Raw genomic sequence first — 25,837 nt, 5'->3', positions numbered from 1 at the left:
AAACACAAATCATGTGATGCCAAGTGGCCTCGTTTTCAAGTCTGCAGAATATGCCGCGTTGAGAAGCCCATCTTTCCCACCACTTTGCCAGCATCTCGCGACGGCATACTTCAACCTGTGCACACAACTGGCGCATGTTAAACATTCTTGTACAGAAATTTCGAATATTGCAAAATTGTACGGTACTGTTATCGAAACATTGAAGGTTATCGAAACATTCATTCTGCCGACGTGCAGCAGAATTTTTCTTCTAAACATTTTCAATCGTTTGCATGGAACAATTAAGACTCCGATAAAAAAAAAAAAAAAACAGTGGAGAACGCTTTTGACGATACCAAAACCCTAATTGAAAAAAAAAATGCAAGCCTGTCGAAAAGAGATCTGAGTTGACATTGATTGTTAATGAAATCTTACAATATATGAAAAAAATTGCGTTCATAAACTCTTTCGTAATAAAAAAGCTTTTGTCCAGAATTGTTGTGAATGTCTTAACGGGAAACTTCACTTTGACATAATTGCAAATATATTTAGTGTTTTTGGTGAGCCGACGAACATGACTGACAAAGCCTACCACTGCGCACTTTATCTCTGCTGTCATAAATATCATTTGCATGCACTTCAATGAGCTACAATACTTCGTGTATATACAGCGAAATCGTTAGTATGCAGTTTTCTTGTAGAAGGCTTTGGGTGTGGGGAGACCATGGCATCGGTCGATGCTCACATGCGCTATTCAGTCGCCTTGAAATGTTTTAAGCCGTGTAGAGTAATTATGAGGCGAATTTTAAATGGAAATCATAAGCCCAAGAATACGTTTAACTGACTCTTTCGTTCGTGAGTACTGACCTTTTAACTTATCACATGAAAAGGCATCTTCTGAAGCCTGATTAGTGCTATAGTGTTATTCTTTCTTAGTTCCACGGAAAGGTTTTCAAAGTCTGTGGTTACAAGCCTTTCAGGGGCATAAGCCCCACTGAACGACGCACTTTTGCCCCCCTCCGCCATTGTATTAAAGGAAAGAAAAATCAGAAACAAATTTCAAACAACAACGATAAATTTCAAATAAAAGTGCCAGCAATGCTGCACCCATTTCCTACTTTGTGTTTCTCCCTGCTTGCAGTAAAATAGTTGGCGACTTCTCCATGGAAGTCCTTTTCAGACACAAGTAACGCTACTTATTTTAGTTTCGCTTGCGGGCTAGTAAGCCTAGGTTGAAAAAACAGCCACATTCCTGACACTGAAACAAACTTAATTCAATTTCGTTTTGTCCTTCCTATGTGTCACTCCGAGCGAGTGACCTGAACTTCGAGCGCGGTACCCACTATTGCGCCGTACTCTGCTTTGCGACCCGAAAGGATCGCAGATAATCTCGCCACAGAAAAGTACATCACCGGTCACTTGTTTTCAAGGTTTCATTCCAGGCACATGAAAAGCTACGATTTTTTAAAGATGTATGTATGGATCCGGAAAGTTATTCAGGCCGCAGTTGGTTAACGTGTTCTGCATTAATAAAAAGTAACGAACGGGAGTAAGGCGCTGGCGAGGAGCGACAGAAAAAGTTCAGTGAGGAAGAAGCCCTACAGAAAAAGACGAACCATGCTTTTAACACACTAGCTAACACACCTGCTTTTAGATCCCCGCTTTTAGGTAGGCAGAAATTAACTTGGTACACCGAAGCGGTCTCGTAAGGCGCGCGTACCAGTCTTACATCTGGAAAAGAAATAGATTTTTTTTTATCTAATCGCATCGCACTGCATTTTCTTTGTCTTCGTTTGACTTACAGGCTTCTGAGTGCCTATGGCGGAGATCAAACAGTGTAGCGCAAACTTTGCAATACGAGCTTTGAACATCGTGAGAAAAAGTGACATGAGGAAGAGGACAGACGGAGTACGGACATAAAATTTATTGTTTATGTCTTGCAGCGCCACTAAAAGGAGGCTCTTGCGTAGCAGCGAATAACATACAGTAGCGTGCATATGAAGCGACGGGGAAAGAAAACATGGCACGGACGATGTAAAGGGGTGTTAAAAGCCAGCCCTGGTTCTTTATTTCTACGCTTGCTTCTTTTATTTTCTTGTTTTTCTCACTCTCTCTCTCTCATCGTATATACGTTTGTGCTGTATCTCCGCAGTAGCGACGGTCGCACATTTATGCGCGCAGCCGCCATTCAGTGCTTCGCGCGTCGCGGCATTGCAGGCGCCCGTCCGGCGAGCTTGCGGAGTGCGAAAAGAAGAAAGCGTCCCGACAGCGCAAGTGGCAAGCGTGACGATGAAAAATGGAGTTCTCGCTCCGTGCACGTGCAGTATCTATATTCAAGAAATATGATAGAGCGGTTCGCGGAACACACGTCCTGTGTAAGTGACAGATTTTTCTTTATTTTTGTATAATTTCCCTTTTCTCTTTTTCAGCTCCTCTCATTCGCTGTCACCGCGCCTTTTGTGCGGCCGCCTGTCGGCGCTTTCTGTACTTACGTAACTTGTGTTGTGCACTTGTTATTCTTCTTTTTGTATTGTGTGTGTTTCTGCTAGCGCCCCAAGAAATTCTTAGCCTAAGGCCGTGCGTTATATATTTTATTATTTTTTATTTATCCCACATCATTTCTTCTGCGAACCTTTATGCGATTCTGCGCCACCCATTCTTGGATCTCTCGTCCCCTGTGACAGTTCCGTGTTTCCGGTGCGCCGCACTTTATACTGGCTGCGCGTTGTTTGTATTGTGCGGCTTTAGAGATTGCGCGCATTTAGGTGCGCGCATACAGACATACACATGCCACTGTACGGTTGTTTCCATCGCGGCTGCGGTGGAGCTGCCACATCCACTGTTGGTTGGTTGGGCCGTTTTCATTTTATCGCCCAGACAGACGGGCGTCCCGAGTACAAAACCCGGGAAAAAGGACATTTCTTTTTCTTACTTCCATTTTCCGCAAGCTGCGGACAATGTCTTCTTCGTTTTTGTTTTGTTTACGCTGCGAGATGGTTTCTTTGACAGTTCTATATGTAACGCTCCTGGAACCGCGTCACCGCCGCGAAGGTTCCTCGCGCCGTGGCGCGCTTTTGATGGTTTCTTTTATAGCGTGATTGTTTTGGAAGACCCGTTACACTCGAGTGTTTGTCTTTGCTGTTGTTCTCGGGGTGTTTATTGTTTACTGCGACGCTTTGGGGAGGTTAATCTTCCACTAGAAAGAGGCGCACGAATTGAATGAGCGGAATAAGGTGGATCGTCTTTGGAGAAAGAGAGAGAGAGAGAGAAAAAAGAAAATGGCCTTGGCTAAAGTGCTCGTTTTCTCTTTCGTAGCTCGCTTTGCTGAGAAACGCCTGATGAAAAGCTCTGTGATTTTTCAGCTAATCTGCGGCAGAGCAGGCTTTTATGTTCGCGCTCTACCGAAGATATTGAATGGTTTATATACTGGGCGTTTCACCTAAGACTACGCAATTTCTAAAGATAGGTTTTTTTTTTTTTTAAATCGAAGAGCATTTCTTTCGGCATAGCATCGTCAGCGATGTAGTACATCAGAATACAGCTAAGACGCGCTAACTAGCCGACCGGTTAACTGATATATAATAATTAATTTGTTATTATTAACTTACGAATCTTTTTGTTATTAACTATTATTGCTAGTCACTTTAACTATTGAGAGGCATGTAGGCCATCGTAAGTAATATCCGTATCAGTTTTTAGAATTTCGAAAACGCGCTTACCCTCGGCGCTGTGGCTCGACAAGCAAAGATAATGAGTTGTCTATTGAGGCAACATAGTGGATTCTAAGGGAAAAAATGTAACCAGGAGCTACACGAGGCAGGAAAATTTTCTAGAATACGGTGTCGCGGCAGGCGCAAAAGAGGGATTAGACAACAATTTCCGCTGTTTTGATTTTCTTTAGGGCACGGGAAAAAAGTACCAGGACTATATCGTTTTTGGTACGTGTTCTTAACTAACTTGTAATCTTTTCGCTGCTGCTGTGTACTCCTGTACTCTATGGCGCAAGTCCTGTCTTTTGTATGCCTTCCGTGTCCTCGTTTCTTGCGCCATTACCACTTTTTTCTTTCGTCATGACACAACTCGCACAAACTAGAGTTTTACTTGTCTTGTAAGGACAGAGCGTAAAGCTGCTATGTGCCAGCCTAGATTCTACCCAACAGTATTGCTACTGCCACGTTTGATAGCAATCGCGCGATGTTTCAAAGTTTCATCACAGATTTAAGGTGTTAAGATCTTCGTTCGAACCCCTCGTGTGTAAGTATTTTTCTGTGTGTGTGCATGCGCATGTCTGTGCATGTCTGTGCATGTCTGCGCATGTCTGCGCACGCATGTCTGCGTGTGCATGCGTGTGCATGTCTGCGCATGCCGGTATGTGATGCATGTCTGTGCCTGCCAATTGTTCGGTTATGGCTGCCTGTGGAAGCAGATAACAGCCACGTTACTGTTGGCGTATAAGCATTTTCATCAATATATTTAAGCCCGTACCATATTATGAAGCAAAGAAAACCACCTGGATCTCTGACAAAGGCAGGTACTCACTGGATGTCACTTCAGACCATCTGTTAGCTTTGAAAGATTGCGTGATGCCAGAGGTTATCATGTTTCCAGGAAAGTTTTGGAGTATAAGTACATTGCGAAATGTTAAATCTCTGCGCCCTGCTTCGCAAAAACGACAAGCACGACAGTATTTTGAAGCGTTTGTATGCAAATAATCTTGTCGGAAGCCACCAATTTTCTCAAAAAAGAAAAAAAAAATGACCGGAAAGGTTGAATGCAAGATTGGTCCAGTAACTGTAAGCTCTTTGCATTGCTCCCTATCTTCAGAGTTTAATTTCCTATGACATGAACTAGAGTGAACGTCTGTTCAAAGCCTACGTCAGTGTGTTTACACAGTGAATCATGCTACTTTACACATGCAGTCCTTCGCGTCTCCACTATATCCTGCACTGTTTTCTGATCCGGAAGCCAGCTCCTTAAAACATAGCAATAAAGACGTCACAAAGGAGATAAAACTAACGCAATGTTTGGTTGTGTGCGATGTTTCTGTTCTCAGGAAATTTTTCGTGCTAACTTGACACTTCATATTTACGTATGTCCTCGTAATCACCCGCTATTTCTCATTTTATTTCATGTTTTCTATCCTGCGGGCAGACAGTGGCAGTTCGCAGAAAGCTGGTTTCATGTCGGCCTACGCGTTTTCCATATTTGTGTATGCTAGTAAATTTTCTCACTGGCATTTTTGTCCTTTACATCCGTTTAATTTGTCGCTTTTTTTGCTCGCAAGTAGTGTATACCCACCAGTTTTCTATTTGATATGGGCCCACTGGTGCTCAAACTGAAATCAGAACCTTTCACAGCATTTAGGAATGACATTAGCCAACTCGCCATTAAACCAAGTAAGTCTTGAAGAAATGTATTGTTTTATTTAAGGGTGGCGTTGATTCGGGATGAAAGTACTTTCTTAATCGAAGATTATTTCGAAGAAACTAGATGAAAAAAGCAACCAAACCTCTAGTGGCACCGGAAACCACGAGCTTCGCATGTCGCGTACAATTCTCTATTCACAGAACTACGGAAGCGGCTGTCGCGCCGCTACAGTATTCGGGTTATTTGCAGACAAGCCTTGAATGCGTTCGCCATTGCTCCCCCCCCCCCTCCCCCTCCAAATGCAGCAGCGGACATGGATGATCTGTTCAAGAGCCAATGCTAGGTAGACCGTGATAGAACATGGATGACGACAGCTGCGTGAACGCTCTCTTTCTCTCCTGAGGAACAGGCTGCAACCAACGCAAATACAGTGGAAAGCAGAAGTGGGGATAGGCACGCCGTAGCCCAGACGAGTTTTTAAATTTTTTTGCTGCGCACTTAATTCAAGATTACACAACACAGCCGGATGGCGAATCCGAAGGTACGGGCCATGGGCTCTCACCTCCGAGCACGTGTACCGGTCTGCTGGCGATGCTGCCCAGCACGTTGGTGGCGACGCATCGGTAGAAGGCAGAGTGCTCGGTTTGCCTGTAGGCCTCCGGCAAGAACGGCCTGAGCGTCAGCGTTCCGTCGGTGGACACCCTGACACCGGCGGCCGTTTCCCAACGGAGCGATGGCTTGGGGCTGCCGTCGGCCTGGCAGCGCACCTCGGCGCCCGTCTGGTTGGTGAACTCCACCAGAGCAGGAGGCTCCAGCGTGAAGTACGGACCTCGGTACAGGAGACCTAGGACACCTGCAGAAGAGAGGGATAGCTGAGAAGTGCCATTCGCGGTACTCTGCCAAAAGTCGTACGTAAAAGCGAAATCGGAAATAAGGCAGTGGCAGTAACTTATCTTGATCTGTATATAATTAATGATTACATTGTTAACGCAACACGCTTGCTATAAGGCCTCCATAAGAAGTAGTTAGCGACAAAGGACAATCAATTAAACAATGTCAAGGTTAGACATGCTAGCTAATTTATTTTCTCTCTTAAAAGATACTTTCAAATAATACATCTGTTGGTACGACATGGAAAATTGCAAATTCCCTCAGTTGTGAAGACGGCGTTGTAATAAAAGAAAGGATTGTTATTTGCGTGATCCGTCTGGACGAGCTGTGAAAGCCACGGCGTTTAATATAACACTCACCGCCACAGCCACCGCTATAATTCTAACATAAAGGGTCGCAAATTGAACATGCCGTCGAGTACGAATCAAAATAGCTGTTAAGCACGAATAATTTTCAGCCCCAGTTCTTGCCATATTCAGGGGAGCATCATCTGGAAACCATGAGGAACCTGAGGCCGAACGTGATTACGATCCTGAAACCGAACCTTTCTGAAATATTCCGAAATTTTCCGTCTAAATGGTATCCGGTAGAAAAAAACTTCCCCATACGATAGCTCCAAGCGGGATTCGAACCACAACTGGCACAAGCGCAGAAGCTCTCGCGCAGCGTGACCTAATTGGTAGCCTCTAGCGCTATGTGCTCTTATTCGTAATCTTTATCATCTTTCGTATCTTCGTTAGAAAGGCTCGACTGCATCTCTAGTGCAGCTTTAGGTGGTCGCACGCAAAGGTCAGAAGGCGGCCGAGAAAGACAAACCTGTTGCTAAGGCCGATGGCAAGCTGGCCAGTGCTATGGTGCGTCAAATAGCGGTAGCAGCGAGTAACGAAGAAGCGGCTCAACGCGACTGCACATAAATCAGCAAAAGTTGCGCAAGAGGCCGAGCGTGTCGGTGGTGCAGGCCGATGGTGCAGGCTGCTTAAGCCGCGGAAGCAGCCGGTGAGACCACGCGCACTGCCTTGTTCGAAGCACAGAAGCGGGGGAATGCAGGGCCACGTTCAGCTGCTAATGGCCCTGACCAGTACCGGTTTGCGGCTGCCACTGTCTATGAGCCACTCTAGAATAGGCTATGTCTTTCTTGCACTGTATCTCATGCTTTCGCCCACTGTCGACGGTGAGATAACTACAGCTTTTTATTATCCCGTGATCAGCAAGCCAACAAATAAACAGTAGCTGTGTCCTTTCTCAGAGAAAGCCATGATGATAAAATACGTCATGGTTAAGAAAATGGTTGCACCCATACTATAGCGTAAACGCCATTCCTTTTCTGCTTTTGAATAACTGCGGTGTGTGGATTGTCATATGACACAACAAATATATTCAGGAGAAAATAGCCGGCCTCATGTCCACTCCAAATGAACTGAAAGCGAACGAGATTGCTTTAATGCAAATAGAGAAAAAAACTGCGAAAATGAATCTGGGCGAGCGAGAAAGCGTCGAGTTTTTCCTCTTTTTTCGGTACTGTCCAGCACAAGCGAGCAAGAGTCCTGGGCTGAATTAAACATATATGCATTCATGCAACTTCGCGTTCGCACAAAAAACTTAACTTGGCAAATAGTTGCACCTTGTGCAGTAAGATACATCGTGGTGTTCTGCAGGACTTTAAATAATAATAGTGGCTTCTTTGCTTGCACGAAAGGTTTGTGCTCGTGTCATCGCTCTATAAGATGGTCCGAGCGTGTTAAAGGCGTGCATAGGTGGTCGGTTGGCTCGAAGAAGACTTGACGAAAGCTCAGGAGAGAACTGCGCAGCGCCGGTGCCATGCTACGCTTGCCATGCTACGCTCCGCTTGCCATGCTACGCTCCGCTTGCCATGCTACGCTCCGCTTGCCATGCTACGCTCCGCTTGCCATGCTACGCTCCGCTTGCCATGCTATGCTCCGCTTCAGCTGGCGTTTCCATATTTAATGAACGGGATGACAGTATCGCAGCAAATAATTCTGCAATATTTTGTTCGTTGATACTTGCGACAAACACAACTGAAGCGGAGATTTGCAAATATGTGTCACGTTTTGCCCCACTCTCCCCTACTGAAGAAGCGGTGAAACTAAAATCAAACCCCGTTCGGCAGTGACAGACGATGAGTTCAGTTCAAATTTTTATCGAGGATCTCACGTTAAGTTTCGTGGACAATGTCTAGGAAGTGTTGTGTGCTTAAAAAACTGTACAATAATTACTATCTACAGAGAGGTACAGAAAATTATTCATTCCCTTAGACGCGCTGCATAAATAATGCGCGCGTTGTTGATGGCGCTTAAATAGAAAAAGTTCTAAAGAAAAACTCATCTTCACTCATTTGACTGACTAACGCTGACAAACATCCGGTGCTTGCAGGCAATTCATATCACATTATGAATGAAGGAATAATGGCTGGCTTCGGGAAGGAAGAAAGTAGGGACGGATCGTAAACTCGACGCGCTGACGGTCTGTTCATTGCGCTTTGATGATCACTGAAAGAATCACGGTCTCAGCTCTTGGGCCGCGCGTTAAAGATTGAGCATGTGGACAGACACTAGCGCCACTCTCAGAGTGAGTGTTGTTTGAAGTGTGGAGCCGAAATCAGAGCTAAATATTTGAGATCCTCTGTAGGAGTACGTCAAGTCGAATTTTTTTCTCGGTGTGTTCCTTTTCTCTGGAACTCCGATATAGGATAATTATTTTGCATGAAGCCCCAGTTTAAGCTGAAAAGAAAGCATCTACCTTCCAGCGTCACCCAGCTGCCGTGGAGTCTATTTGGGTCAATACTTAAAGATGAGCTTTTATATTGCACTGGGATTAGTTTTTATTTTCGTAAGTCAGTAACATTCATGAGGTACTTAGAGGATGAGTTCTAATGGTTCTCCTCTCAATGCCTTTTCAGGAGATAATAATAGTTGGTATATACTGAAATACAGTATGCCCTACCATGAAAAATTTCTGACCAAGCAGTGAGGGTGAAGGCTGGCATTTTACATCACTGCTGTGTCGATGAAGAGAAAGAGCTATAATACGTTGGGGACAGAAAGGTCCGCCTTGACCAACTTTACATTCACACCTTACTTCATCTTCCCAAAGATGTGTTAGTGGGAAAGTGCAATCTTGTTATTTCGACGGGCAACGTCTATTCCACCTTTTTTCGTTCTTCAAGAAAGCCTCAATAAAGATCGCCCACACTGTGGTCCATAATTTCCTCGCTACATCTTTAAACCTGTCTAAAAGTACATTTCTCGAAAACATCGCAAAAAAAATCGTTACAACGACGACAAGGCGCTTTACACTACTTTCAAAACGAAAACAACTGCTGGAACAGCCACCACCACCAACACCACCACTACTACTACTACTACTACTACTACTACTACTACTACTACTACTACTACTACTACTACTACTACTACTACTACTACTACTACTACTACTACTACCACCATCTCACATCCTGTAAAGCGTGCTCTGTCTGCAATGCACGAAGGCTTAGCAAGAAGCACACTACATAAACAATTTTGGTTCTTGGTTGTCGGCTCTAGTTCAATTTTACAAAGAACGAGACACATCTGGTATAGAAATCTGTCTGCGCTGTTCTACGCTGTTGCTTATAGCCACTACTAAGTTACTGCACATAGGGCATGGCGCAGCCATGTTTTGTAAGACACCGACTGTTAAGTTGTGGACATCTTGCAATCTTGCATGTATTAATAACAGCTGTGCGAGGCAAAATAATTCATAAGATCCAGGAAAATTGTTTGAAAGACAGAAAGCGTTGTATAGGTAATACGAGCTAGAACACTGAACAAAATCAGCTTGTTCTGCTGTTTGCAGCATTTATTATCTGGCACGGTGCGGCTTAGACAGTACAGGCAGCATTCATGTGGTGTCATCACACATTTTGGAGACACAGTTTGCGGAGCAGATGGCACGAATAGCACCATGTGCGCAGCAACACCCACACAATGATAACATATTGCTGTTAACCGATCACATTGATTTCCCAATGCCTTAACTTTAGTATCTAGTGTAGGCCCTGAACGCTAAATTTTTCTTACTTGTATTGCTTTGTTCCTTTTTCGTTGTTGCATTTTTATCCCTCACTCTTTGTTTCTAATTCCGTCTGGCATCTAAAATTTTCCTGCTTGCTAAAAAATACTGAAACGCCGTCCAGGAAAACGAACATATTTTCTTGGAATTAAAGGGTTGAGAGGCGGGTAAAGATGTCCCCAGCCGGCAGCGTAAACATCTTTTGGCAAATCTGTCGCCTTCCAAATGTTTTGTCTCGCTGCCGCAAGCCGGAGGTAATTACCTAGTATTTCTTCACGCTGTACTGTTCGCACAAGCACCTGTTTTACTACGCACCGCGACTAGAAACATTCACACATATATAAATCCGAGGTGAGTGTCCCAAGATTCCTCGAAGGGCCGCCGTTTTTGCACGAGTGAGTTCAGACGCCATTGAACTGGAATAAACGACGACGACGAAACTTCGAAGAGTCTCGAGGAACTGTTGCGAACACTATCTAGTTGCCCGCATTTATCTTAGGAGAGCCGGAACCAAGAACGGCTGGGACTCTGGGCGAGAAAATTCTCTCACTTCTCTGAGATAGGCGCTGGTGTCCAGTATGGTTGAAGACCATTGCCTGGTAACTTCCTATACGAGCAGGGCGAGCGACGGGGTAGATCGCCGCTGGGCTTTGGCCTCTTTTGACGATCTCACATAACAAGTCTCCGTGGGTCACTTTGCTCTCTCTATTGCAACGCTAATATTGCCCCACGCTTGTCCAAAGTAGCCTCTGGGGTGTTGTGCCGAGAGCCATTTGCGACGTACCAATGGCCACCACGGCGATCCCTCGCTGGAAACACTATCTACTGCGCTGGAGTCATTACTGCCGGCCGCTAAAACGTGTTTTGCTTTCTTCTGTGCATATTTGGTTAGGAGATGCTCCTTGTTTGTGTGGTAGGACATCCGAGAATCTTTGAAGGCAGTATGAAAACAAAGGAAATACAGGAAAACGTAGAATTATGCAAATGTAGCTGTAATAAAGAAAAAAAATAGGCTATGGAAATCTGGCTGCTTGTGTTCAAGAACAGAAAAGAAAAGTTGCAACCACGTTAAAAATGCCTACGTGTTCTCAGTTAAATTTTGTAGCTAGCATAGTTATCCTTGCCTTGTTGAAGAGCCTTCATTAAGGGCGTACCATATGGTTATTCGATTGGAATTTCTGGCGGAGCGAAATATATCAAACGCCAGACACACTTTCCTTTTAGCTGGTGCTACAGTTCCCGATCTAACGGTAACATCTGGCTGCAGATGTAATTTTTCAATTTCCATGTCCACGTCCTAACTATACGTGGTAAGTGCAGTAACTGCCGACGTCTCTGGTAGTTAGTGAGCTTCCATTAATTGCTTGAGTCCCACCCGAGTGCGGGAACTTCTTATGGTTCATAAGGTTCAGTACTAATCAAAAGATTTAAGCCCCCCAAAAAACAATCTACAAATATCTCGTCATTAACATTTGAACCCAAGTCCTAGCACCCGCAATTCAACCTCATTACTTCTGCACACGCAAGACGCCCTGAATATCTCACAATAAACGAGCTTTCCCGCTCACGATACCGGATTCCGTCTTTCTCACTAAGATAATTTTAATGAGCGCTCGACGCCAACTAAGCCTCGAAAAGTTTGCCGATTACGAAAGATGTTAAACTTCGGGCTTATAAATTGGACACTGAGGGGCTGCGCTTAGCAGCGGTTGGCTTTCGCAGCGCCACAACGTCCTAAGTCAAATCCGAGAGGGGACCCCGAGAGGGGAGGGGGTTTGCGGAACGCAGCGAGAAGTGGGTGCGGAGCTCGCATGCTGAATGACTTCCCGGCCCTCGGTCAATGCAGCAGAGTGATCAAGGCAGCAGAGAGAGCAAGTGCCCGGAAGGGAAACTGCTGCCGGCCTCTCCTCATTCCAGGCATCGCGGTGCGGTCAGCTCATTTTGAGCGCAGCCAACGAAAACAGATGCCCCCTCTTGGCCGACGAAACGAGTGAGCGGCTCTAGTTAACTCTAAATTGGACGCCGTAACTCTGCGTGGTTTCACTACCGTCGCTTCTCCCATCTCCCTGGAATGCTAGGGGATTGAGTTTGTTGCTGCGCGGAGCTCGAGGGCCCTTTTATATATACCGGTAGGGAAAGTTCTTTATCCTGAACTCCCTGTCTCCCCCGAACTGCCCCCGCCGTAAGGGTAGCGGCTTCAGCGCGCTACCGCGCAGCGCAAAAGCCTCGACGCGCCCCACATCGTTTCTGTGTATTGCTCTTGGGCGATGCGCCCAGCGACGGCCACTTGTTAACCTACCCCATCGTTGGCAGGCGGAGAAGCGGGAGCAGCGACTCAGGCTCGTGCTTTGTGAGCGAGAGGGCGCTTGCTTATTGAGCTACTGAGGTGAGGAATGGGGACGGGCTTGCTTCTTCGGCTTTGTTTTCTGCTTGGAACTGAGTATGCGGCAGTAGTAACTTATCGTATCTCAGCCGTTTTAGTTTTTCCTTTTTCAAGTCTAAGGGCGGCCTGGAGTACACTGAATGAAGTTGGAGTACAATATTGCAGGCCTGAGGCCGTCAGCAGTGGTTCACATTGATTACCCTGTTTGCTCAGCACAGAAAAAGCTGTTCCAGCAAACACACTACGGCATACGAAAAGTACGGCCCCCTACTTCAAGTCTGCCTTGTCGTGAAATCGCTCAGAGAATGTCGGTTTCATCCAGTCAGGAATGCCACAGGTTCTCTTTTACACAGGCATTCGGCACCAGGCCTTCAACAGCCCGTAGTCCTTTGCATCGGAGTATCCGCAACACATCTGTATGGCGCACACAAGATCTCAAGGGGTAGTTAGGCGAGTATGTTCACCATACAAATTTTCAAATAATACACTGTAAGGGGTTAAGCAAAGACCCGTGCTAATTGCAATGCAACTGTACTGCGTCCTCCTAAAAGGCGGTTCGAAATGTGCCGCTGGTGTAACAAACCCTAAGGTCCCGAGCTTAAAGCCAACCTATGAGGTATGAAACCTATTACATCAATCCGGGTGCGCACACAAGTCGTCAAGGAAGTGCTGTTATCATCCCATGCAGTTCCTATTCTGTTCATGCAGAATGTTGTTTTTATCGCCACATTTCTACACTTACCTCTTTTGTCCTATATCACCAGAGCCAAGAGTAAATTGCGAGCCTTAAAATTTAGGCTCAGGAACAGATGAAACCAGTTGGCGCCATAGTATAAATTATCCTACCTTTTCCTATTACGGGAATCCACTGACTGCTCCGAGAACGTGGCGCAAGCTCAGCACTGCAACGCCGAACTGCGAGTGCTCTACACGTTCTGTGTGCGAGGATCGCGTTTTGAAATTCTCCCTCTTCGTGAACAAGATAGGGATTGCGCTAGCCGGTGGCAATGCTAGCGATTCCTGCTACCCGGGTCGACGATTTGCGCTCCATCAGCGGGAATCGCGAAGTGAGTGCACTTGAGGCACTCAGAGTCCCAAGAAGAAACGGAGATGAAAATAACCACCCCGGCTCAAGTCATGCATGGTAGAAGCAGGGAGTCCGGATTAGATATCGGCCAGTGAAACGTAAGACATAACGGTTTCTTCTCTCGGGCGCTCACCGTGGGATCCTTCAGTTTCCCAACTTCGCCTCATCACTCCTGAGCGTCAGCGAATCTGCATTTTCTGCCTACCGGGCTACTCAGCTTAATTGGCTGCCCCGCCGAACGACTTTTCTCGCGCGCGCCACTCGAATGGCTTTGCGCTGAACTCCTGGGGGACTCAAAAGGAGTTCGGTCGGACAGAGAGCGCGCAGTTTGCGGGCTGCAAATTTTGCACTGAAGAGGCTCCTCAGGTAAGATGGAAGCGGGAACTTCGAGGCGAGCCAATCTACTGCCTTATTGCTGGATGGAATGAGTGAAGCATATCATTCACAGTGAAGTACCCCGAAACATGCGATTACTTTTATTTGATTAAGCTGATATACAATTTACCAATCCTTCGAAAATTTCAACAACCCTTTACGTCATCGAAGAAAACGACAAAAAGAAAATTGCAGCTATTCGGCTAAGTTGCGAAATTAAAAAGTGCCAGAATGGCATATGCCACCTACGTATGGAAGTTATTACTCTTCTTGTCGTCCTTGGCAACCTCGGTACTATGAATAGAAGGGCAGAAGGAAGCATATGTGTTTGGCATATGTCAACCGGCTCACTTAGTGGTAGCAGCTTGCAATTAAATTTCGTAGTAAATAAGCTGTCGTCACTGACGAAGTCAAACATGAAATGCCTTTGAGTCACTCGTGTTTTGGTGTCGACAAACATTGTAAAAAAGGAGCTGTAGGTACTCTGAAGTGTCACCGATTCTTTAGTTTGTCAGTGGCCGCAATTTTTTCACTACTCTAACGCATAGCCAGCAGCAACTTTAGTCGAAACTTATGCCTAGAAAACTTCGCTCCTCGGTTAGCAATCACACATTCTTATCTCGCACATGTGTGTAACTAGCAGGATTTGGAATAACAGGGAAGGCAGGTATAGAGATGTTGCCTCAGTTAAGCTGGTGAAAAATAGGTCCGCTTTGAAGAAAGGAGATGCAGTGACACGATGAGCAGCAGAGAAATATTATAGGGGCGCTAAGAGCTACGATAACAAAAAGAAACAAAACAAAATATTAAATACAGCACGTTGGTGATGATTTATCAGCGTGAGTTTGATCTTTCACTAGAATCTTAATAAAATGATTTTTTTTTCTCTGAAACAAATAGACAAGAGGTCCAGGACATTCGTTCATCGCCTAACCGAATAGTGTTGCTTCTAGCCCTCGGTAAATCCATTCTGAGATACGTCTGTAATCAATGATAAAAGCAAAACTTCGTTTGAGAACAAAAAAGAGCAAAATTTTCCACAATAAGAGAAAACATGGCTCTGACAGCCTTTTTTTTATACAAGTTGTTCTGTGAAAATGTTGACAGAAAAGGAAATAAAGCACAGTACTGTCAACAGGCGCGACCAAATCATTTAGGGAACAATACTAAGGAAACAAAGGGAAGCAGCAGTTACGTTTGCTGTTAGCTTTCCGACAAGCGTAATCCATCAGAACATGTATCGATTAACTTATTCATCGGAAACACGAGTCGCCGAAGAGAATTGCTCCGGCGGATCCCGGGCGCGAAGAGTTTTCCAAGATTTGCTTCCTTGCTCTCTTCCCACGAAATTGATGGGCCCGCAGCAAGCAAAGCGGCCCGAAGAAAAACGCACTGCCGTCGTTTGTCATCCGCGCGTGTTCGGCCGTGTGGCCCCTTTTCGTTGCTCACTTGAAGCCGATCGCTCGCTCAATGGCTGGAGAGGGGCAGCTTCCCAAACTCCCCATTTCCCCTTACACCGTTCTTCCTTTCCCCACGCCGGCGCAAAAGAAAAAAAAATCCCGAGGCTCAATTTTCTTAACTGCCGCCGTATGTCATAGCATGTTGTGCTCCGTGTTAGCGAAAACACGGCGGCCTGGCCTTGTCTTTTGAACAAATGGCCGTCGAAGCGATGAACAGAGGAAAGGAGAAAAAGGGGAACAGGGACTTATTCGAAGTAATAAGAGAGAAGGGGAAGATGGGTGCGCGCTCGTGGAGAAAGGAAATTGCCTTAGTGCCTTCCCGAAAACGAGGGTGTTCTTTGCGCGTGCTGCAAGGAGTGAGCGATGCTATGGAAACGGTTGTGCTTTGCATTGATCGAGTAGCAATCACGATCCATAAGTGTATGAGCTCCACCTTGAGAGTATGAAGAGATAGCGTTAATTAGTTAATACCCATAGTTGCAGAATCGATCATTCTCAACTTTACATTCATAGGTCTATAGGTACCACTCCTTGCTCAATGGTGCAGCGGTTGAGAGATGCGCCACTGTCTAGCGATGGCAGGCGCTGCCATCGATGGGGCTTGTGATACCGAAGTTCCTGTTCCCAAGCAACATCTCGCGATCAATAATTAATTAAAATTCCACCTGTCACGGTGGTAAGTTCGTTCACAAACCGGTGGGCGGGCTTTGATGACATCACAAGATCATGTGACGTAGGTGAACTACCTAGGTTGCTTCTCCGGATCCTTTTCAACCATAGCGGGGTACGCGAAGCCGAGAAGAATTTTGTACTCCAGGTTGTGCACAGGGTGGCAAACCTGGGTGGACAGGGTGGCCATCTGGACCAGCCTACCTTGCCCTATCTTCCTGTCACAATGCAGACGACACGGATGACGCCGAACACAACGGGAGCCTTAATGTGGTAGCGTTAAAATTTTAATATTCGGGCTTGATACTAAAGGATGACATACAGGATTCCTACATTGTGCTGCGTGTTCTTTTTTTTATTTTCAATGCGGCCGCGCGGCCTGGTTATTGATACGCAGGTGTTGTATATGGACCTATCTACTTTCTAATATTAAAGTGCTTGTTAATATCCCGCTCATTTTACATTATCCAATCAAAACCTCCTTGAAGTTAACTTCCCCGAGTTTTCTTTTCTCTCCCTTTGTTTACACATTACTCTATTACGTGTGCGAAATGTTGTGTCAGCAAAAAGATAAGTGGTAAAAGCTATTTGCTTACCCGAATGCGAGTACCATTTTGCAATGGGAATGTGAGTTTTAGCTGGCACTTAAAGCTCAGCTCAGACGATGTTCAAGGCTAAGAAAAATGAAAGAACAGGAGAGTGATAATTTGTTGCTTCATGCACCAGTCACTTAACTCCTGAAAGTGTTGCATCAGGCGCAAAAAATACTGTCTTTTAGGAACAGACTCTGAGCGGCACTAAAAACGTCGATAAAGTTTAATATACATTTTTGATTAGTTGCAAACCTGAAAGTGCAGGGTTGATATATTGTTTCTTCTGTATTTATTAACATTTACAGGTTGTTCCAAGCGGGACTGTAGCAGAACGAGAGTGATGTTTTCTTGCAAATTTAGTAAACACAATAACGCCTCGTTTGCTTCTATATCGTACGAGGAGCGTCAGGAGGGCTTACTTTTTATTCACAAAACTAATGCATGGGCACATCGTTTTTTCCAAACGCCGAAAAAGAGAACACATCTATGGCAGCGCAGCATCAGAAAGCAAGGACTGCACGCAGAGTGGATAAGTTGGCTGGAAGGCGGAGAGGGGAGGGGAGGAGGATAAAGCGGGTCAAAATGATTAGTTGGCGCACTCATTTCCTACAGCGCAGCAAGTCCTCGCGCTGGCCGAGCGCGTCGGCATTGATGTGAGAGGAACTGTGTAATTAGCCCAAACTCGCCTTTGAAGTGCTCGTCGTCACCAGCGCTGGCGCGGTGGTTCTGATCACCGACGGAGGGAGCAAAAAAAGTGGCCGGATTATGGGAACGACGCCCTCCATCCTTGGAGGCTGCAGCAGGATAGTGAAGAGGATAGGGAACCGTGAAGGGAAAAAAAGCTCGGAAGGAGGAGACAGTATTCCGCTCGAACAGAGTCAAAGGTAACGCGCGCCGGGCCGCTCAAAGAAAATCCGGCTCGCGATAATGGCCAGCAACTAATCTGATTGGCTTCTCAGCTTGGATCGGGTCGTTGCGATACCTTTAGGATCGGTGAGCCGTGAGAACGGCCAGGCCGGTGGTGATGAGACCCGCCGAGTAAGAAGACGAAGCTAGAAAAAAACAGAACGTAACGCATGGCGCGGGGCTGATTGCAGATTGTGCCCACCAGCGAGCATAGAAGGGTTCCGAAGGGAATCCCGCTGCTATCGAAGCGCAGCAGTCACAATTCTCACAATATGCGGAGCAACGCCTGCCTGCACTTATCTCTTCCTTTTTTGAAAGCTTCCTTGTTATTCAAAAACCTTGCTGTCTTTCCAACGTTCCGCCTCGTTTGCTAGGTTACCCTATCAAGTTAACCTTAGAACTGGAATTGATGAGCGCTTGAAACGCGGGCGTACGTATTCGTCAGCTAAATAAAGAAAGCTTATTCACGTCTGTCATCAATGCTAGGAAAAAGTATTATCGCTCTGCAGGAGTTAAACTAGAACAGTTTGCAAGCTTTAAAGAGGACAAAGAGAGAATTTAATTTCTTCTCCACCCATTCGTGAGGTCTACTTTCAATTTGTCATTGTATAGCAATTTACAGTTGTACTTGGTTTGATACCGGGAGCAACACCCAGATAAAATTGAAAATTTATTACTGCTCAGAGGTTGTCGTTGAAGATGTAAGATGTTTTAAAGCTTGATGAAACACTTTTTAATGCGCCCTTTTACTACTGTATCAGGCTGCAGTCGATCATAGCACTGTTGTTTCGTCCTTTCGCGACGTAATCAAGACATAAACTCCACCTTTACAGAGATCAAGATCATTCTAGAAGCCGCCGCGGTAGCTCAGCGGTTATGGTGCTCGGCTGCTGACCCAAAAGACGCGGGTTCGATCCCGGCCGCAGCGGCTAGAATTTCTTTGGAGGAGAAATTCTAGAGGCCCGTGTACTGTGCGATGTCAGTGCACGTTAAAGAGCCCCCGATGGTCGAAATTTCCGGAGCCCTCCACTACGGCGTCTCTCATAGCCTTAGTCGCTTTGGGACGTTAAACCCCATAAACCAAACCAAACCATTCTTAAGCGTATATTGTCTGAACATGAATTTTTGTAGCTTAAGCTTTTGAATATCTACGGGATGGCTCTTGGCAGGCAATCTTGAGGACTTACATGAATACACGATAAGGCTCGGGTGTTGGATCTCACGTAACTCTATTGTTGAAATAAGGCACGCGTAAAGTAATGTGATGCACATAAGAGCGACATTGCGCTCCTGACTACTTCTTTCACTCAGCAAAACTTCGCTGCAAAAGAAATGTTAGTAATGAATTACCACAGTAACGACCGGCTTACTGCTTTCTGTGGCTAAGAAAAACTTTCGCGTTAGCTGATAATCTTAGAAACTGCTGGCAGAAATTATCCTGCTTTTCAAGCCGTAGTATGAGGTATTATCTGCAACTGGTAAATCACACCGACCATCCAGGTCGTTGCGTGACATTCGTTGCAGGATTATCAGAACGAAATTACCGATAATTATTGGGTTCATTCGTAACGCATATATGAAGTACCTTGTAGTTCGATGCTCACGACAATGCCGCTGTTATTCAGGACAAATAATTCCTATCCTGTCTTACCCACGCGCTTCTGTAGGGCTGCCACCTTTTCTATGACTTTGCTGGGCGTTTTCCAGATATTCTCAAACAATATGTGTATCGTCGAGCCTCGTTATAATGACACAGTTCATAACGAAATAATGAACGGAACAAAAGAATAACGGTTCCCATTGGAAGATCGGTCAACACGGGTTGTAACGAAGCTACGGCTATACCGAAGTAATCACTGGGCCCCTTCAACTTCATTATAACGAAGTTCAACTACACAACGACATGAAACAAGTTTGCTCCTTGTTCTAAAGCTACCAACGGATCAAATGTACAAAGGCAGCAGTAATAACAATGAAAGTTGTAATCATAAGCACTACCACACATCTACCAACGCAAACAATCAGAAAAGGCATGGTGCCGGTTACTCCCACAAAGATTTCGAGGGGGTAAAATCTATAATAAAGAACTGACTACGCAACGTGGCCATATGACCTAATACATCACGTAATCGGATATGTAACCACACCACGTGACGATTTGGTCGTGTACTGAAACAAGTCATATGACCAGTTTAAATAGGTTACATGAGCATTGAACCCCTTACATATCATTATCCCTCAACGTTGTCTGCTAGACTGGTGTCACATTACGTACATGAATGACCCCTCGTTATGATTTCTAGGGAACATGGCTTTCTGTTTGTGAACATATAAGATTCAAGGAAAAAAAAAATTCAACCTTTCAAACCGAGTGCTTTCCACTTTTACCTAAGTCAAGCACCTCATGTATTATTGAAATTGGTCCCAGAAGCCTCTTTCCTAAATTTCTCACTTTAAGCTTGCCGAAGAAAGGCTTCACTAAAAGCGCTGCCCCCCCCTTCCGAAAAGTATGCCGGTTTTAGTACGCCCACCGACCTAGAATCCCTTGTACCTGCACTCTCATCCCTAGAAACACGAACAAAAAAAAGTAAAGAAAAGGAAGAAAGTGAGAAAGGGAAGAAAAGGAAACGTCAACTGCCCCGTCAGTTTCCAAAGGTCAAGTTTCTTCGAAGAATAACGACCCTAGCGAGCAATCTCTTACCGAACGTCATAACTTCATCGCGGCTTAGTAACACACACGAGCTCCCACGCCCGACATTGAAGAAAGCGTTGCGGTCACGGCGCTTCATGTTTGCTCTCCACGGCTGCTGGCTTTTCCATCTTGCAAAAAAAAATAATAATAATAAGCCAACCAAAAGCATTGCTGCACAGATCGTTATGGAGCACGTGGCTTGGGGTCGCGGCTTGCAACAATGAGATAGCTCCATCTATTCTCGTCCAGGGCGACGCTCAGGTCCCGGCTTGGCTCGGCTTGGCTCAGCTTGGCTCGGCTTTGCTCGGCTCTCTACGGTTTACGGTCGGCAAACAGTGAATGCGGGAATACTCTTGCTTCACGCCTTCTTTGGAAGTACACGGGAACGGAGATAAAGTAGGATGTAGGGAGAAATAGAAGGGGGGGGGGGGGGGGGGGGGGGGGGGGGGGAGAGGTAATATGTTAGCATCCCCGGCAGGCGTTGCTTGGACAAGAAAAAAAATGAATAAAGAGAGGCGCGTGGGGTTGTTCCTGAGCGGAGCCCGATACTACGAGTTCGCCGGCTGCCAGCGCCTGGTCGCAAATTTGAAGTTGCGCCCCTAAAGACGCTCGCTGGAGTGAGGCACGCGCTTTTCTAAGAGGATTAGGAGCTGAGACCCTTGAGGAAGCAAGAAGAGGAAACCTGATCTCCGGCCATGTTACTGCCGCCCGGCTCAAGTATTTCACAATTCCAAGACAGACAAAAAACAAACAAATAAACGGGCACCCCTCTTTTCAGACAGCTTCATATTTTTCCTCCTCTGCTTGTTCACGGTTAGGCTCAGTGGCATCCTCGAAGCGAGAGCAGCTTGTTTGTCGCGAAGCTACACCTCTTGCACTTTGCATGGCTTACTCTGCGCATAAAAATTCAAGTAATACGCTGTATTGCTGCGATTGAGCGCTGGCGCAAATACTTCGCAGGGAAGTTCTTCATGTTTCTTCTTCTCAGCTGTCGGTGCATTTTCCCGCAAGAAGGTGTTGTGCGAGGTTTATAGATGCACGTTTATCCATGTTTTCGAGTTTCAGTGACACCGAAGCGCGAGATTTTCTCCCTTTTTTTCTCCCGCGGGTGGTGCTGAGCTTTGCGCTGAAATTTATTACGTTTTTTGATTCCGAAGAATTTGCATCAATTTTTGAAGCAGTGCCTGTGAGCGGAAGTATCTATTCCTGTTTTGCTCTAGCAGAACTTCTTTTCTCATTCCCCCCCCCCCCCCCCCCCCCCCTTCCTCCTTTTTTTGGCATGATCGTAGGCGATGCTTGTAGAGAAAGAAAGCTTAGGCAGCACAAGACAGGAATCGAGGGTACAACAACAAGATCGTTTTCTTGACAGTGACAGGCGTTTGTTTTAAGCCTGGTTTAGCTGGAAAGTATCTTTTCTTAACAAGTCTGCTATGATCTTGATTCAACGCTTCATGCTGGTACGTTTGTTTGTCCTACATGGCTAAGAAGTTATGCGCCGTAAGCGGATCGGAAAGGCATAATTCTTTCATAGCACACCAGGTGCTGAACGGCTTGAAAAGCTTTATAACGATGAGAGTTTTAACCGGAGCAACGACTCTCTAGGCATTCTGTGTGTACGGGCGTTCCTCATCCCTTCTGCAGAGAAAGGTTTATGAATAATAAGAAGCTTGGAGTAGTAAACAGATAAGCGCATTTAAGCAGGAAGAAACAATTGTTAAGAAGCAGTTGCGTTTCAGCGTTGAGTGAAGTTAAGCCTAGGTGAAGAATGCTGAAAGGCTGATTTATAATTTTGAGTGACTTAAGGGGTAGCCTGAGCCAACAGTCCTCATGTATCACGGTTATTTGCGGTAAATGGTTCTGACACCGCTCAGTAGTCCTTGTTATCTTGTCTCCTGTCAATGCGATAACATTAGAAGCTGTTCATGCCTTTACCGGAAGTGATGTCACTACTCTCCAGCCAATGGGAATTATCCGCTCTTGTGACGTCACTTGCCTGCAGCAAATGAGAATAATTCGGTCTGGTGACGTCACTTTTCTCCAGCCAATGAGCAAAATTTATAGCCAACGCCATATTTTTTTTTTCCTGACAAGGCTTCTAATCCTCATGATTACTCTCTGGCTATGCCTGTGCAGCATTTGCGGAAGCTGGAGATATCAGCGAATTACAAAACGCTCGTTATTGTGAAAAGTGCTGTGGCTCCTTTAGGGGTAGTGGCTCTGATCACCTGTCGCCAGCTGTACCTTCCACAACGCTGCTGCTGCGGCTACTCACTCCCTAACCGGACAACGAAGACGAGGAATGTACAATAATAAGGCGCTAGCTACAGCTCAGCATTCGGGCAGTAAATGAGCTCAGATGATGTAGCCCAATGCTGTGGCCTCGTCCTTTGTCCTTCGTGTTTACGCGACACTGCAATATTTCAGTGACGTCTCATTGTACACGGTCTGAGTACCTCTGCAAGCGCCGACTCAAACTTTTAACAGTTCAAACTAGGAATGAAGGACGCTTCTTAATCGGCAACGTGTTTCGAAATTTCGAACGTTGAAAGACTCATTAGAAAGCTCGTTGAGTTGGCTTTCTCGAATTGCATATTTATAAAATGGCGTCTCTCACATTTCTTATCCCTTCAAATACAGATGCAGTTGGTGTATTTGACGGTGAAGAAAAAGTTGAGTAGGTTTCGGCGACAACAGCACGTTCTGTGACGCCATTTTATAATTAGGCAATGTGGGAAAGCAACTCAACAAGCTTTCAAATGCTCATTGTTGGCGTTCGATATTTTGAACCACATTGCCGATTAAAAAATTTAAAAACAGAATGCCCCTTCTATGTTGACGGCCATCAATCTAGCAATATAACCCTGCTGCTTAATGACTAAAACAAAAAAAAGGTATATTAGTTAATTTCAGTTCATTAATCGTCTAATAATTGATCCACATGAAGCACATGATGTCCGCATTGCTGTGCAGTACAGCTGAACAGGCCATACTGACGTATCCCTCACACTTTTTAAAATAAAAGTCTGTAAATGTTAGAAAAAGTTACCCTGTATATTCAAAATTCCCTGGGGCTTTCGCTTGCCAGACTGCTGTATCTTGGCTTGTGGTATCGGCGCGGATACATTTGTGTAAAGAAGACAGCGTTTCAAGGATTTCATCTGATTGCAGTCACTTCAGGAGCCAATCTAACGAGGTTGTGAGATCGGAGAGCATGCAAACGAAAGCTGACGTCAACGAGAATAAACAAGAAGCTGACAAATAAGCGGGTCGAGGTACTGTATTTTGTACGTTGAAATCATCCTAGAGAGCGGGAAAAGAATCATAAAGTTTTAGAGGAAGAAACAAGACAGTTATCAGTACTTTGAAGAGTGCAAATATGGGCTGGTTGGTACATGTTTTACGAATTGGAAAAAAACAGTGCAATCAAAGACGACACAAGAGAAGAAACCGAGCTGGTGTTTTGTCCTTCTCTTGTGTCGTCTTTCATTGCGCTGTTTTTTCCAATTCGTAAAATCAGTACTTTGGTCCCTCCAGAAAAAAGCAATGTCGAATTTTGCCCCGCATGTAGCCTTGCTGCTGCTAAAATAACTTTTTCTTACTTACTAGAGAATGAAAATTCTGAATCTTTTCATAAGATAAGACTAATAAAAATTATAACAGCTCAATAGTCGCATTAATCCACGATGCAAGGTTGATTCAGCTGCACTGCTTTGAACAAGCTGGTGTGCTTAATTGCGCGTTTTTGACCTCTTTTTTGTTCACTAAGGCTCGCTTCATAGCCTTTTATCTTCTTCATATCGTCCTATCTCGTTAACCTGGATGTGGTCATATGTGACGTTATAGCACTTAAATATCGAGTTAATACGGCAGCTAATTAAAAAATTAGGGGGGCGCTAAGTAACGAAATGTTTCATTTTTCCCGATTTCGCATTCTGCCTCACTCTCCCGTAATCATGATGTCATGGCGAAACCCCGAATTATTTTACAAATTAGCCATCAGCTAAGAGGAGTGCACTTTCGCGTAGTTTTTTTTTTTTTTTTTTGACACAGCCAACCATCGCAGTTTCACTGTTGACCGGATTAAACGTTCATTATGTCCGTTAACGACTTCTAAACAGCGCCCAGTTTTTTATCGAACTTTCCATGTCTGCGAAAAAAACAGGCCTAGAATCACTGCATCACTAGGTAAGATGTGCACGACGTGATTACTTTCCCCTGTTTTAAAATGTGCTAGGCAGTGCTCTCAATTCTACCAAACCACGCTGCAAGAAATTGTTTTATCAAAGGAGAGGCCCATATGCTTTCAATATATTGAGGTTTTCATGAATGTCTCGTTTACTTAGTATATGAGCGCCGGCGCAGATATTTTTTTCATAATAAGTTGAACGAATATCCTCATACCCTTACAAAATCCGCCATGATGTCGCACTGGTAATTTTAAAATTCAGAGTACTAAAGATTTAACTGAGGTATCCTTCTGCGAGCTCCTCAAGGAAGAACTCAGTTTTATGGACACGTTTTTTCAAGCGATAATTATAAAAGCTTCACAGTATCCTCAAACCGAATGCCCGCAAGAGTGGATTGAACATGATCTCCGTGGTTCTAAGCGAGGATGTCAGGAATTTGCGCAATTCTGCTTGAAAAGAGGCTTCATTTGCGTCGATCTCTTATCCTCCGTTTTTAACTCAGCCGCGCTCTATATGATACCACCTATACCGTATTCATTCTCTGCTCGTGTTTTCATCCCAACATAATACGCTTGATTAACATAATCACTCCTATGAAGGCAAATCGTCATTGGAATATATTTCTCACTTTTTGCAGGCTCACTGAATCAAGAATTACGCTTGACGCGATTTCCAAATCTTCGCTTACGAAAAATCGTTGCTTGATATACCGGCCACTTGTCCCTGTTGATCAGTGGGCCATCATACGAGTGTCCATCGCGATTGGCCAGCCTCATTCGCCGACCAGTCTCCTAACACCTGCACATTGGAGAAGTTTCCGCAATGCTGGCCGTCGCTCTTCAATCTTGTACTGCGCGCACAATTTGGCCTCGAATAGTTTCGAGTTAAAGATAGCAACTTCAGAGCGAAATGCAGACACGGTTATATGTTCTGTTCAATCCTTGCACAATTTTTCACTTCAACGTGCGGACGGCACTTGTCTTAGTCTAGCGAGACTTTAATCTGAATGCAATGAGGTACTCCATGCCGGCTGCTTTTGATTTGAGAACCCGTTACGTTAACCCATCCTCTTCGTAGTTATCTTTTTCTCACGGCAAAAGTCAGCGCGTGCGCTATGAATAGTTGACGTCATCGCGGTTGCAATATCTCTATACGTACCACTCCTGTTATGCAGTTC

At 45.2% G+C, this 25,837-nt stretch overlaps 1 protein-coding gene across 1 annotated transcript in view; it reads right to left on the bottom strand.

Annotated features, from left to right (window-relative positions):
• Positions 1–25,837, bottom strand: part of LOC149372674 (cell adhesion molecule Dscam1-like) — a 126,875-nt gene that overhangs the window by 76,723 nt on the left and 24,315 nt on the right. The window contains exon 2 of the mRNA XM_089567229.1: positions 5,909–6,199. Within this exon, the coding sequence (XP_089423355.1) occupies positions 5,909–6,199 (291 nt within the window). The remainder of the gene's footprint in view (positions 1–5,908; positions 6,200–25,837) is intronic.

This window comes from Amblyomma mixtum, chromosome 1 (assembly GCF_055824585.1).
Source record: "Amblyomma mixtum isolate Tamu chromosome 1, ASM5582458v1, whole genome shotgun sequence".
Lineage (NCBI taxonomy): Eukaryota > Metazoa > Arthropoda > Arachnida > Ixodida > Ixodidae > Amblyomma > Amblyomma mixtum.
Note: the sequence above shows the minus strand (reverse complement) of the source record. Positions and strands in the feature narration are given on the sequence as shown.